This window comes from Hyaena hyaena, unplaced genomic scaffold (genome assembly GCF_003009895.1).
Source record: "Hyaena hyaena isolate Hyena2069 unplaced genomic scaffold, ASM300989v1 scaffold_30, whole genome shotgun sequence".
Taxonomy (NCBI): domain Eukaryota; kingdom Metazoa; phylum Chordata; class Mammalia; order Carnivora; family Hyaenidae; genus Hyaena; species Hyaena hyaena.
Window position 1 is genome coordinate 5,905,606 of NW_024080662.1, and position 13,915 is coordinate 5,919,520.

A 13,915-nucleotide genomic window follows, 5' to 3' on the forward strand; every position below is an offset into this window, starting at 1 on the left:
TATTTCTGCTGGTGGGGATCAGGGGCCAGTGTTACCCCAGAAGCTGGGCCACCTCCTTTTCCTACAGCTTATTCAAAATTCATACCTGAGTTAAGCACACTTACACTTGCGGAGTCTGCCTGGGCCCCTGAGGCTTTGCTCTACACAGACACCTACTTCCTGCATCCTTTTGATTCTTCCTCTGTGCTTCTATCCCCCGTGCGTGTAACTGCTGGGGCCTGTCCTGCCCCAGGTGATCCCAGTGCACCCTTGCCTGGCCCTACGCTCGCTCCCCTCGACCCTGCCACCGCCCACGCTTGTCCTGGCCCTGCTTCCCTGAGGCCAGGTGTCTGGACTGTGCACCGGATCACAGCCACCACCCCATTGCACATGCTTTCTGTACACTTGGTAGCCTGCCTGGCTGCCCTGTCGCTTTCTCCGCTTATCTTATTGTCCCTCATGACCCAAGCTTCCCCTGGTTGTCCCATGGCCTTTTGTCACTTTCAGTGGATCAGTGGTCCTGCGGATTCCCCCAGGGGCCGCTCCACTCCTGTTCCCCTCTCACTCTCCTCTCACTCTTCTCGCTCCTCTCGCCCTCCCTGTGCAAGCTCTCCCATTCCTGTGTCTGCGATTCTGCCCTGGTGCTGAAAGGATACAGCTCCTGAGGAAAGGGCTTTGATTGGTCCCTGTGCCATAGCGCAGTCAAATTGGATTGGCAGTTGCCCAAGTCTGGGCCTTCAGATCCTGAAGATTTTTGCCTCCACGTTGAAGGCCTGGTCACAGGGATTGGAGGTTCCCCGCCTGGCCCTTTGTACATCTGCACGTCTGCATGGTCACAGGTTGGCCTGGGAGGTGCTCTGGGGTGAGCGTCTCTGCTCTCACAGCCTGCAAACTCCTGTCACCCCCTTCCCACCCTGTGTGTGCTTCCGAAAAGGCTTCCTGTGCCCCTCAGGCATCCTCCCTTTAAGTGGGGCGGGGGGGGGGGCAGAAGTGGGGGAGGGTGGCAGAGGTACGAGGTGGGGGCTGTGCTCCGTAAACTGTTCGCTTTCGCATCTTCCCCGTTGTATGTCGCTCCCTCTTTTCAGCTTCTCCTGTCCCATCTCTTCTGCCGTTGTTTCCAGTTCCCACTGGTCTTTGGTCTGGTCTCTTGTAGCATCACATTCTCATTCCATAGGAGTGATGTTTTTATTTTAAAATTTTTTATTGTTGAAATATAGTTGGCATACAGTGTTACATTGGATTCAAGTCTACAGCATGGTGACATGACAGGCCTGTACATTCCGCAGTGCTCGCCAGTGTGTGCGGTCACCATCTGTAAACCTCAGGGCCGCCACAGTGTCACGGACTGTATTCCCCGTGCTGTACTTTTTGTGCCTGTTCCAGTGACTTAATTATTTGATAACTGGAAGTTTGTGCCTCTTAATTCCCTTCACCTATTTCTGCCACCCTCCATGCCCCTCCCCTCTGGCAACCACCAGTTTGTTCTCTGTATTTATGAGTCTGTTTCTCTTTATTTGTTTGTGTGTTCATTTTATTTATTTATTTATTTCATCTTACTTTTTAGATTCCACATATAAGTGAAATAATATGGTGCTTGTTTAACTTATTTCACTTAGCATAATACCTTCTCGGTCCATCCATATTGTTACAGAAGGCAGGATCTCATCCTTTTTTATGGTTGAGTCGTATTCCATTGTTTTTACATACCACATCTTTTTTATCTGTTCAGCTATTAGCGGACACAGGGTGCTTTCATGTGTCAGCTAGTGTGAATAATGCTTCAGGTAAACATAGGAGAACTTGTGTATTTTTGATTTGCTTTTTTGTTTGTTTGTTTGTTTCCTTTGTATAAGTACCCAGTGGCGCTATTGCTAATTGTCGGGTAGTTCTATTTTTAAATTTTTGAGTGGCCTCCATACTGTTTACTACAGTGGCTGCCCCAGTTTGCATTACTCCCAACAGTGCGGGAGGGTTCCCTTTTCTCCCCATCCTCACCAGCACTTATTTCTTGTCTTTTTGATACTAGCCGTTCTGACAGGTGTGAAGTGATATCTCATGGTTTTGATTTGCATTTCCCTGATGACTAGTGATGTTGAGCATCTTTTCCTGTGGCTGTTGGCCATCTGTAGGTCTGTGGGAAAATGTCTGTTTTTTTGGGGTTTGTTTTTTTCTTTGGTGTTGAGTTGTATAAGCTCTTTTTATATTTTGGGTATTAATCCCCTAGCAGATGTAGAATTTGCAAATGTCTTTTTCTGTTCAGTAGGATGTCTTTTTGTTTTCTGGATGTTCCTTTGCTGTGCAAAAGCTTTTCATTTTGCGGAAGGCCTAATCGTTTGTGCTTTTTCTTTCCCCTGCCTGAGGAGATGCATCCATAGGTATGTTGCGAAGCTCGATGGATAAGAGATTACTGTCTGTGTTTTATTTTAGGAGGTTTATGGTTTCAGGCCTCACATTTAGGTCCTTAATCCATCTTGAGTTTTGTTTTGTGTATGGTGTGAGCAGGTGGTCTGGTTTCATCCTTTGGCATAGAGCTGTCCGGTTTTCCCAGCGCCGTTTATTAAAGAGACTGTCTTTTCCCCGTGGGATAGTCTTGCCTCCTTAGTCATGGGTTAATTGACCATTCAAGCGTGGGTTTATTTCTGGGCTGTCTACTCTGTTCCATTGATCCATGTGTCTATTTCTTGTGCTAGTACTATGCTGTTTTGATTATTGTAGCTTTATATCTTAAAACGTGGGATTGCGATGCCTCCAGCTTTGTCCTTCTTTCTCACAATTCAGTGACATTAATTATATTCACAACGGTGTACAACTACTACCTCTAGCTGGTTCCAGAACCTGTACCCAAAAATGGAACCCCACATCATCAGACACTCCCTTTGCCCTCCCCCAGCCCCTGGCAACCACTAGCCTGCTCTCTGTGTCTCTGGATTTGCCTGTTCTGGACATTTCATATAAATGGGATCAGACACCACGTGGCCTTTTCTGACTGGCTTCTTTTACTTTGTAATGTTTTTAAGGTTCCTGTAGATTGTAACATGTGACAGAGCCTTGTTCCTTTTGGTGGCTCGGTAATAATCCTCTGGTATGTGGTTATACACCACGGTTGTCCATTCATCCGTCTGCTGCTGGACCCTGGTTGTTTGTCTCCTGGTGACTGTGGCTAGCGCGCCTGTGAACATTTGTGTCTGCGAACATTTGTGTCCGAGGATTTGTATGGCCTGGACTCTCAGTCCTCTCAGCTGTGGGACAAGGAGGAGAGTTGAGGTTTTTGAAAAACTGTCAGAGTGTCTCTTCCTTGGTCCCTGGTTGCGTTGTTATGCTCAGGAACTGGTGGGCTGGTGGCTGCCCCTGTCACCCCTGAGGAGGTGGTGTAATGTGTGCTCCCAGGAAGGTGGGTCCTAGATCCAGGAGGCCTTCCTGTCATGCCAGGTCATCTCAGTCCCCTTCTGCGTTTTCTAAAGTTTCAGCAGTAGGCAGCATTATTAGGATGAATGATTTTTTTAATGTTTATTTTTGAGAGAGAGAGAGAGAGAGCGTGAGTGGGGGAGGGGCAGAGAGAGAGAAGGAGATACAGAATCCAAAGCAGGCTCTGGGGACCAAGCTGTCAGCACAGAGCCCAACACGGGGCTTGAATTCACAGACCGTGAGATCATGACCTGAGCCGAAGTCAGACACTCATCCGACTGGGGCCCCAAGCGTTCTGAATGATTGTTTAAAAGGAGAGGCCATGGGGCGCCTGGGTGGCTTAGTCGGTTAAGCGTCCGACTTTCGCTTAAATCATGATCTCACGGTTCGTGGGTTCGAGCCCCGCGTTGGGCTCTGTGCTGACTGCCAGCTCAGAGCCTGGAGCCTATTTCAGAGTCTGTATCTCCCTCTCTTTCTGACCCTCCCCTGCTCACGCTGTGTCTCTCTCTCTCTCTCTCCTAGAAATAAAAAAAAAGTTAAAAAAAAAAAAAAAAGGAGAGGCCAGTGCTGCAGTTTACCCAGCTTCTCCAGGGACATGGCACAGACCTTGGGTGTCCAGACAGTTTTACTTGGGTCCCTGGACTCCACAGTAACAGGCATCTAGATGAGCAGGTGTCCACTGAGCCTTCCCTCGGTGCAGCAGGACACCAAGTGGGGCTGTCCCCTGGGCTGTGGATGAACCCTGGGTGGGATGTGCTCAGGCTGCTCTCTGCCTGCCACGCCCTGAGGCACCCAGCGTACTCGGCCCTGTTCTGGTTCGCCCGGGCAGCAGGGCCCTCCCTGAATCACAGCGTGGGCATAGGGCCGCATGGTGTCCGCGGAGGCAGGTGGGCCTGGGCGTGCAGGGCCTTTCCCCTACCCTACTTCTCCTTCATAGAAAGCTGTGCCAGCCGCAGAGTGCAGGCCCCCTCCCCGGAGACCCTGCTGCCTCCAGTCCTCCCAGGGAACACGGAAGCTCGGCCTCACCCCCTCAGGTAGGAGTGGCAGGCATGGGTGTGACAGCCTGTGGTGGTGGTGATGGGGGAGGACGGGATAGGAGCCAGGGGCTGGCCGGACCTTAGTATCTGGGTAGCCTGTTGGGCCCCTGGTTCAGGGCTGGGTGTCTTCTGCAGTGAGTGAGCAGCTGCCTGGCTTTCCCCCATGGAGGGGCCCGGGCCCTTGGTGCGCTTCCCTCGAGTACTCGTGGATGGGTGGGCAGGGAGCCTGTGCTTTCTCTCAAGGCTGTTGTGAAGATTCTGTACAACTGAGTGTGCTGGCTGTGGGCACAGGGCTCTGTGGGTGGTGGCCATGCTGACGTAGTCAGGAAGGCCGCACAGGTGTCCCTACCTGCCTTCTCTGGCCCAGTAAGGGACCTTGCCCCAGGTCCCTTATTTATCTCCCTTCTCTCCTTTGCCTCAGAGGCTCCCAGCCCATGTCCAAGGCTCTGGAGCCTCCTTGTGGAGAGGTCAGGTCTATGCATGCCCTGGCTTTGGGGCTGAAATAGAGGGCTGAGGGCCTCATTACCTTCCCCCTGATTGTGGGCCTGCTGTCCACCATCGTCTCTAGCTGCTTCCCTGGGTCTGGGCTGTCTGTGTCCGTCCCTTCCTGATATGCCTCAGCCTTCTCATTTGTGACATGGGGATGAGGCCTCACATGTAACAGGGTTGCCCTGGGGGTCCAGGGAGTCCTAGATCTAAGGGGGTGGATATCCCAGCCGGTGGCACTGCCTTGTATCCTCAGGCTTGATTCTGTCACCATTCCTCTCATCTAGGGAAGATGCTGAGAGCAGCGACATTTCTGACCAGTCCCCAGAGGTGGCCTTTTTAAGTGCTTCAGCTGGCCTGTTCCATTGATGCTGCTTCCTCTGCTCTGTGCTCAGGGCCCGCAGAGCCCGCCTTAGCAAGGGCCTGGCTGTTTCTGTGTGCCTCCTGGTGGCCAGAGTGGGCCTTGCAGGTGGGCGCCAGGTTTCCGAGGGCCTCACTGAGCTCAGGGTCAGCCTGTTGCCCCCCAGCCACTTCTCAGGGGACACCAGTGGTTCCAGATACACACTCCCTTCTGAAGTTGTTTCCCTTCCTTTGTAGAAACGACCACAGCCTCCTGATTTCATCGACCCCCTGGCCAACAAGAAGCCCAGGATATCACATTTCACCCAGAGAGCTCAGCCTGCCGTCAATGGGAAGCTGAGTGCACCCCATGGCCGCGAGGCCCTGTTGCCCACCCCGGGCCCGCTGGCTGGCACAGATGCCCACCTGCCCCCGCGGTTGGAGCCCCCGCGGGCCCATGACCCTTTGGCTGACGTCAGCAATGACCTGGGCCACAGTGGCCGGGACTGTGATCACAGGGACGTGGCTGCCCCAGCCCCGACTACACGACTCGGCCTGCCCCTGCTGACGGACTGTGCCCAGCCCAGCAGGTCCCACGGTGGCTCATCACGCAGCAAATCCAAGAAGAAGTCCAAGAAGCACAAAGACAAGGAGAGGGCAGCTGAGGACAGGCACCGGGCCCAGTTGCCAGACCACATGCCCAGCCCCCTTGGAGCCCCACCAGATGCCCCGGGTAGGTACCAGGAGACAGGCCTCTGGCGGGAGAGACTGCAGGAGGACACTGCCAGCAGCCTGAGCTCCCACATCCACCACTGCTCAGCGGGGGCCCTACCACCCCCGGGAGCCCCCATATTGGCACGCCCTGCACATTCAACGCCTTTGCACCCTGCGTTCTTGTATGAGATTGTGAATGTCCCAGTGGTCTTGGCCTTGGGGCCTTCTGCAGTGCTGCTGTGTGCCAGGCCAGTGCTGGGCACACAGAACCTGACCGAGCTGAGCCCATGGAGGGAAACAGTGCACGCAGAGAGGAGCTGGCTCCAGACTGTGGCTCTGGCTGCCGGGGCGGGGAGGGGAGGGGCGGGCAGAGGGTAAAGGGGGCGTGGGGTGTCCCAGGCTGAAAGGGTAGCGGGGTGGGGCTGGGCTTCGGGGAAGACAGTGGGGCACAGGGCCTGGCTGGAGGGAGGCGGCACTGGGGCCACCACGGGCCTTGAGTAGCCTGCTGACTAGTGAACGTTTCAGCCTGTGGAGACTGGGTTTGGGAAGCTGTCCACAGAACAGCAGGCAGTGGGAGTCAGAAGGAGGTCGTGTAGCAGGGGAGGAAGCCGGAAGTCGAGAAAGCTGGGATCACAGCAGGGTGAGGGGTACAAGGCTGGCTGGAGAGAGAGCAGGGGAAACTCTGTGGGGCCCAGAGGTACTGGGGAGGTGTATGGACAGGACAGGCTTGGGGTGGGATCGGGGGTCTTCACGCCCACAGCTTGGGTCACCTTGTTTTTACGGCCTCAGGCGCCCGAGCTGCATACCCCATGTGGCTGTTAACCTAATCAGCATGGTGTGGCCAGAGATGCAGCTGCACCTGCCTCCTGCGGGCAGTCTCAGGCTGTGTGACTTTCTGCCGCTCTCAGATTGTGTGTCCAGAAAGGATCCGAGCAGGAGGCATTCCTGGGACGAGGGAGGAGCTGCCTTCTCCTTAAGGCTTTTTAATGACTTGTTCAACTGCTCTCCAGAAAGGCCTTTGCCAGCCCCTCCCTTGAGGTGAGGCCTAGTTCCCTTGAGCCTGTCCTGCCTGGGGAGACAAAACCCTGAGCTGCCCCAGCCCGTCAGCACATCCTGTCCCAGACGGTGAGAGCAAGACCCCAGGTGCCCCTGGCGGGGCCCTGGGAAGGAGGGATGCCACGGGGTGGGCCCCACACACGGGGCTTAGGTGGCTTCAGGTCCTGCCCAGGACACAATGGCCTAGCTATCTTGTCCCCAGGTTAAAGTGAGAAAGCGAGGTTTGGCATCAGGCAAACCAGGGAGTAAATGGCCCAAGGGAAGGGACAAGGACAACTAAGGCCCTGGAAGCTGTGCCTTACGCTAGGTGATCCACCTTCATGTGCGTCTTGCAGGCGCCTCGAGTGGTAGCAAAAATGGTGGGGCGCAGAGACCCACCATCCTGCTCTGAGGCTCCTAGGATAGTCTGGGCTCTGCCCGCGCCGGCGGCCATGCAGGCAGGAGGCGCCCACCTCGGCTCTGCGTGCCCTGCCTCCTTCAGACTCTCCTTCAGACTGGAGAAGGTTCTGGTCAGCATATGAGGAAGCTTTTGTGCTTTCGTGTTCCATACGGGAGGGCCAGGCATTGATTTCACCCACTCCTCTGGTGGTCCTGCCCCAGCCCTGCGCCGCGATTGCCTCTGACCCATACGGATGCAGCATCTGTTGGGCAGATGGCTCTTCTTAGCCACCCCTGTCCTGAGGCCATTGTGGGCCCATAGCCCCAACTCGTGCCTGTGCTGCAGGTGCACTTCTGGGTCCTGTGCCCATCCCCGTGTCTGCCCCCCCACCCTTGCTCGCCCGTGGACCCCTCCTGCTGCTTCAGGGTCCCTTCCTGGGCAGGCTGGCGAACTGGGTGTGGGGGTTGGGCTCAGCCGGGCCAAGCTCAGGAGGCCCACGGACCTCTGAGGGCCGGATGGGGAGCCCCTCTCACAGTGGGACCCAGGCATGGGGGAGGCATCGGAGACGCTGGTGGAAGGGGCAGTGGGGGGGCGGCTGTGGGGGTGTTCCCTGTAGGCCCCGGGCCACCTGGTAGGAATCAGCTCAGCTGGTGAAGGGCTGAGCGAGGACCATGCACAGAGAGTGCTCCAGTAGCAGCAGGGCCTCTGAGGTTTGCTCAGGCCAGACCCCAAAGGTGTCTCAGGTGCTAGGTGATTCTGACCCTGAGCCTTGGTTTCCCCATTTGTTCTCTCACCAGAAGATCTCAGGAAGGCTAAATGAGGCAATGTGGACTGGGCCCACGCATGGCAGAACACTCTAGAAGGCGTACCTTATACAAAGCGTGGGTGGCGGAAGCATGAACTAAACTTACATGTGTTCATTGGGCCGCAGCCCCAAGGGGTGGAAGAGGTGTGCCCGTGCATTGGTGGGAATCCTGCAGCACGGGGGTTCCAGGCGGGCCGCTTTCCCGTCAGAGGGACACGCAGTGTGTACCGAGGGTGTACTGCACAGTGTTAAATCTCTTCTGTGCTGAGGAGAAAGGCGAAAGAAGCCCCTGGGAAATAGGCTAGCTGGTAGTCTGGGTCTACGTGCCCCCAAGCGCCGTGGACAGTCCCGCGTCCTCCAACGCCTCCTAGTGGATGGCCTGGGGTGCGGGCAGGAGCAAGGGCCTTGCCAGGTGGCCATCTGTCTTGGTCCTGCAGGGCCAGAGACCTTGGACAAGGGGGCTGCTGGTTTTCAGATCTTTCACACGCACTCAGCAGAGGTAGCGAGGTCCCTGGATCGGTCAGGCTCTGAACACATTGCCCAGGCGTTGGTCTGTCGTTAACTTGTCCTTTCTGCTGCTTGCTGGAAACGTGCACGGGCCACCGCCTGGGCTCTCTGCACTTTACAAGACTGCGGTTCAGGGACACACACTGCTCGGCTGTGGTGCTTCTGGGTCCAGTGAGGCCCCCAAGGTGGCACTTGCCCGGCCCTCACACTCCCTCTGCCCTTCCTGACCCCCCCTTCTGCTGTCCTTCCATGTCCTTCAGACAACAGACCTTGCTGCAGGTCTCGGGGGGGGGACACAGATGACGCATTTGCTCTTTCTTTGTAGGTGTAAATGGCACCTGCAACAGCTCGAGCGTTCCCACATCCACCTCAGAGACCCCCGACTACTTGCTGTGAGTACTTAATCTGGTTGGCCTCCCTCTCCCCGCCCTGCACTCTCCCCTGCACTGCAGGTGAGCCGAGGTAGTTCTCAGCCACATAGCCTGCTCTAGGAGCAGGCTCCTGCTCAAGCCAGGAAATCACCCACGAGGTGGGGGCCGGTGGGGCGTCGGGGTGCAGGTGGCCACAGGCATTCCAGTCTCTCTCCACAGCAGCCCCCCGGGTCCTGCTGGGCCCTCTTTCCCTCTCCCCAGGAAATATGCCACCATTTCATCCTCGGAGCAGCGCCAGAGCTACAAGAACGACTTTAACGCCGAGTACAGCGAGTACCGCGACCTGCATGCGCGCATCGAGCAGATCACGCGGCGCTTCACGCAGCTGGACGCCCAGCTCCGGCAGCTGTCCCAGGGCTCTGAGGAGTACGAGGTAGAGCCCCTCCCCCACCGCCTGCTGTCCACCGCACTCATGGACACGCTCTGGGCTGCGGGCCCGACCCACCTCTGTCCCGCCCCTGTGCGCCGCACCCGACCTGGTGAGGCGGCCTGTTTCTCATGGGTGCAGACAAAGCCAAGGCCTCCAGCCCTACCCACAGTCCCCGAGCCTGGCCTCTGCCCCTCCCGGCTGAGGAGGGCTGCTGTGTCTGCCGGTGTTTCTCCCTGTCACGGCCTGGCACTCAGCTGCCCCTTGCTGCTGGTGTGATTCAGGCCTGTCCATGGGCTCTCGGGCCCAGTTCGGCCTCCTGTGCAGTGGGGATAGTGGGGGCTGACTGCACAGGTGAAGATGACCTGTTAGGGCAGAGGTGGCGCCTGGAGCAACTGAAACAGCCAGGCCCTGCACAGAGTGGTGGGTTGGATTAACTAGGTGCCCCCTGCAAGAGCACCTGAGGTTCTCTGTGCACCTCACATCCCATCCGTGCTATCGGAGCCACAGGGGGAGGGGCTGGAGGGTTCCTGTGGCCCCCTACCCGTATTAGGACTCCCTCACCCTCCGATCAAAGGCATGCAGGCTTCCGGAGCTGACCCGTGTTGGGAGCTCAGTGTGGAGGGGTGGGAGGGGGCTCCACCCTTGGTCAGCAGCCCTGGGACCCCAGCCTCCCCTCATGCCACCTTTTTGGAGCTAGTTATCTGATTAATCGGGTGTTGAGGTCTGTCTCCCCTCGTGGTTCCCAGAGGGAACAGCTCATAATTAGAGGAACGGTGGGGGTTCTGAGGGTCTGGGATATAGGAGTCCCTGGGGTCTCTCTCTCTCCCCTCCTGCAGCCCCCAGTGGACATCCCCCAGCAGCCCCCTGCACACTCGGGTGGTTGGCCTTGAACAGTGGACAGGCCAGCTGGGGGTGAGGGAAGAAGGCCACCCAGCCTGCTCTTTGCCTCCTCCCTCCCACGGTTCTGACCAGCCCCTCCCGCTGTGCTGCCCATTGTGCTTGTCCCTGGGGCTGGGCCCCTGCCTCTCTCTCTCATGGCCCAACATCCTCCCCCCACCTCCTGCCTTGTTCATCTCCCCTCCCCACCCTCAGCCTGCCTCTCTTTACTTTGGTCAGCTTCCCTCACGCCACGCTGAGGCCATTGTCTTGAGGCAGGTGGTGACTGTGCAGGTCACAGGTTATCACGGAGAAGGGGGTCACTCAGTTGGGGTTTCCTGCAGGCAGGGTCATTGTTCACTTTCTTTTGTTTTCCAGACTACTCGTGGGCAGATTTTGCAGGAATATCGAAAAATCAAAAAGGTAAGTATCTAGTCCTTGCGGGGTAGGGGAGGGGGTCAGACGAAGCTTTCTTAAGGTGAGCAGCATAGAGGCCGGGAGATGATGGAGGGGAAGGGTCTTGGCTAGGCTGGACTCTTGGGTCGTCCGGGCAGCCCCCTGCCCCCACTGACAGCTGAGAAGCTCAGCCCGGCCCTCCCTGGGCACCCCAGCGCCCTCCAGCTCTCCCACTTCTTTGTGGGTGCAGCCCCCAGGCTCTTTCCAGCTCCCTCCAAGGTCAAGGGAGGAGCCGAAGCTCACCACCCCCAGCTGCTAGTCTGGCAGGAATGCCTAGTCAGGGCTCTATCGGTTCTTGCTCCTGAAGGCCACGAGCTGTGGCCTCACCACGTGTGTACCCCCGCGCGTGCCAGGGTATTTCTCTGCCAGTCAGGTCCCAGCCCAGAAGGAGGCTTCATGACAGTCTTGCCTCTAACTCTCATCCTGGCAGTGACCTCGTTTCCTGGGATGGGGCTTGGGGAGGGGGACACCAGCCCAGGGCTCTGGCGCAAGGTAGAGCAAGGGTCCCTGTCATTGCGTGATGGGCACTGGCCTGCAGGTAGGGGGAGCAGCAGGCTGGCCTGCTTCGCGTGGGGTATGCCCTGGGGTGGCGGCTGCAGGACGTGGCTCAGCCCTGCTCTCTCTTGCAGACCAACACCAACTACAGCCAGGAGAAGCACCGCTGCGAGTACCTGCACAGCAAGCTGGCACACATCAAGAGGCTCATTGCCGAGTACGACCAGCGGCAGCTGCAGGCCTGGCCGTAGCCTGAGGCCGCGGCCCGGGGTCCAGGCCAGCTCCCCAAGCCACCGGGCCAACCCTCCTGGATGGTGGGGGAGTGGGGGGGGTGGGGGGGGCGGGGGAGCTCCAGAGCGGGAAAAAAGAGATTTATTTAAACAAATAAACACGAGGAAGACACGTTCATCTGAGCCAGCAACGCCGGCTTTCGGGGGAGCCCCTGCAGGCCCGGTGCTCCCGGGTCACAGATCCAGGTTGCGGGGAGGCCGGCGTCTCCTCCCACTCCCCCGCCCCCCCCCACGTCTCCTGAGGAGCCCCCACCTCTTCTCTGGCCCACAGCGCGCGGGGCTTGAGCTTCCCCCTCAACGAAAGACTCCAAGGCCAGCCTGCCTGCCTTTTCTAGTTTTATACAAAGACAGCCACTTTCAGCTACTGCTTATGAGACTTCAGTCTATTTTTGTATGAGAGAGAAAGCATCTTTTCTAAACCTGTGCCTCCCCTCCTTGGACACCAGGGGCTAGATGCCGCCGTGTCCTTCCTGCAGTATTACAGACGCCATCTGAAAGTTCAGAGTTGCTCTGAGGGCCGAGGAGGGAGCCGAGGAGGGGGCGGCGGGCGGGGGGTGCAGCTGCGCCCACGCCTGGCTTTGCTCCCACCCCAGGCCCTCCCTACGGCTCTGAGCCTCTCCCAGCCCAGGCAAGGACTGGGTCTCTGCTCCGAGGGGGTAGCGGCCCGCCCAGGTCTATTTCGAGAGCTCCAGCTGGCCCAGAGCAGCTGCTGAGAGCCGGAGGGGCAGAGCGCTCTGGCCCACCAGGCCTGCCCTGCTATTTCAGGCCCTCAGCTGTAGGGGGTCACTGGGGGTTTTCTGTGCTACGAGCTCACACTGCAACAGCAGTGTCGGCTTTTGTTTTATTATGTTCTCAATTTCCCCCTTTGCTGCTGCTTTTCTTTTCACGCCGAGACCGTGTGGTCTCCATGCTGTTGACCTCACTCCATCCCTCAGTCCACTTGTGGGTCTTGGGGTCATCCTAGCAGAGCCACCACAGGGTTTGCACTCAGGGAGGGGCTGGGGCAGGGGTGGAGGGGGTCAGGGGACCCCCTGAGAGTGAGTTCAGAAAAGGTGCCCTGTCCACCCACTCTGGGGGGCGTGGCATCCATGGACGCCATGATTGCTGCTTAGTAGCTGTGCCTAGTCTAGTGTCCCCCAGTGTCGGGGGGGCCACGTGTATGTGTGTGTATGTGTGGTGGGGGGACCGCCAGGGTGCAGTGGGGACTGAGGCATGTGTTCACATTCAGGGCCACATTCAGCGAAGCCACAACCAGGGGAGGCAGAGGGAGAGGCTGCAGCCTGGAGCCTGGGGGTCATGCACTGGGAGGTTGGGGGTGCGGCCGCCAACAGTAGTGAGGCAGGGAGTGCAGAAGCTCTCACGCAGTTTCTAAGCCATGGGGACAGCTCCTAATGGGGTCCCAAAGAGCAGGCAGGCACCCTCTCCGAGGCACCGGCGTGTGCCTGCCCCACCCCACGAGGCTCCTGCTTTGGGACCCCTGGGATGCCCCAGCACCGAGGGAACTGACCCTTCATGTTTCAATAGCTGTTGTTTTGTTTTTCATTTGGGATGGAGTGGGGCAAGGGTTGAGCAGACCCCAGGGACCCCCCGAGTTCTGCAGACAGTTGCGTTGGATGCGTAGCCTGTTCTCGGCCGGACACACAGACCCGGGTGGAAAGGGATTATTTAAGGAGGCTGCAGCCCGGAGGACTGACCCGGCCCTCTGCCCTGGGAACCAGTTCAAGGGACTCTCAGTTGAATTTCCTTTTTGTTGTTGGCTTTTTGTTGTTTTTTGTTGTTGTTTTTCTCCTTTTAAGGAATTATGAAGCTAAGAAAAGTTTTGCGCTTTGGGGGTTGATGGACAAGAGTTCTAGCCGATTAAATATGGTCTAACTTATTGATACTGTGTTTTGCACCCCCTTTTAATATTGTACTGTGGAGAAAAACTATTTTGAGCCATGGAGTTGGTGTTTACAAGAACTTTTCACTTTTGCCAAAATGTTATGATTGAAAGAAAGGCATCCGCGTCTTCAGTTTCCTAATATTTTCTTAAAAGATATAGTGTCCTTTTTGTACACTAAACAGGTGAATGCTGATTTTTTTCAACCTACAATAAATTTCACTGAACCGAACCTAGCAGCCCAGAGTACCTGGGTGCGTTTGTGTCTGTCACAGCCAGGGACCTCATGGTCCCCTGTGGGGGGGAGGCCTGGGGTCAGGACGAGACCCAGTCGGCCCTGGAGCAGCCATGGTGATGAGCAGGTGTTGTGGGGGCGGGGGGTGAGCCGCAGGGGGAGGCTGACCTGACTGA

The 13,915-nt window shown here is 57.2% G+C and overlaps 1 protein-coding gene across 1 annotated transcript in view; it reads left to right on the forward strand.

The window, feature by feature from the left end:
- Positions 1–13,736, forward strand: part of ELL (elongation factor for RNA polymerase II) — a 76,770-nt gene extending 63,034 nt beyond the window's left edge. Inside the window, exons 7-12 of the mRNA XM_039228097.1 lie at positions 4,322–4,418; positions 5,505–5,979; positions 9,033–9,099; positions 9,340–9,511; positions 10,763–10,807; positions 11,470–13,736. Coding sequence (XP_039084028.1) covers positions 4,322–4,418; positions 5,505–5,979; positions 9,033–9,099; positions 9,340–9,511; positions 10,763–10,807; positions 11,470–11,586 — 973 coding nt within the window. The 3' untranslated portion in view covers positions 11,587–13,736. The remainder of the gene's footprint in view (positions 1–4,321; positions 4,419–5,504; positions 5,980–9,032; positions 9,100–9,339; positions 9,512–10,762; positions 10,808–11,469) is intronic.
- The last annotated feature ends 179 nt before the right edge of the window (positions 13,737–13,915 follow it).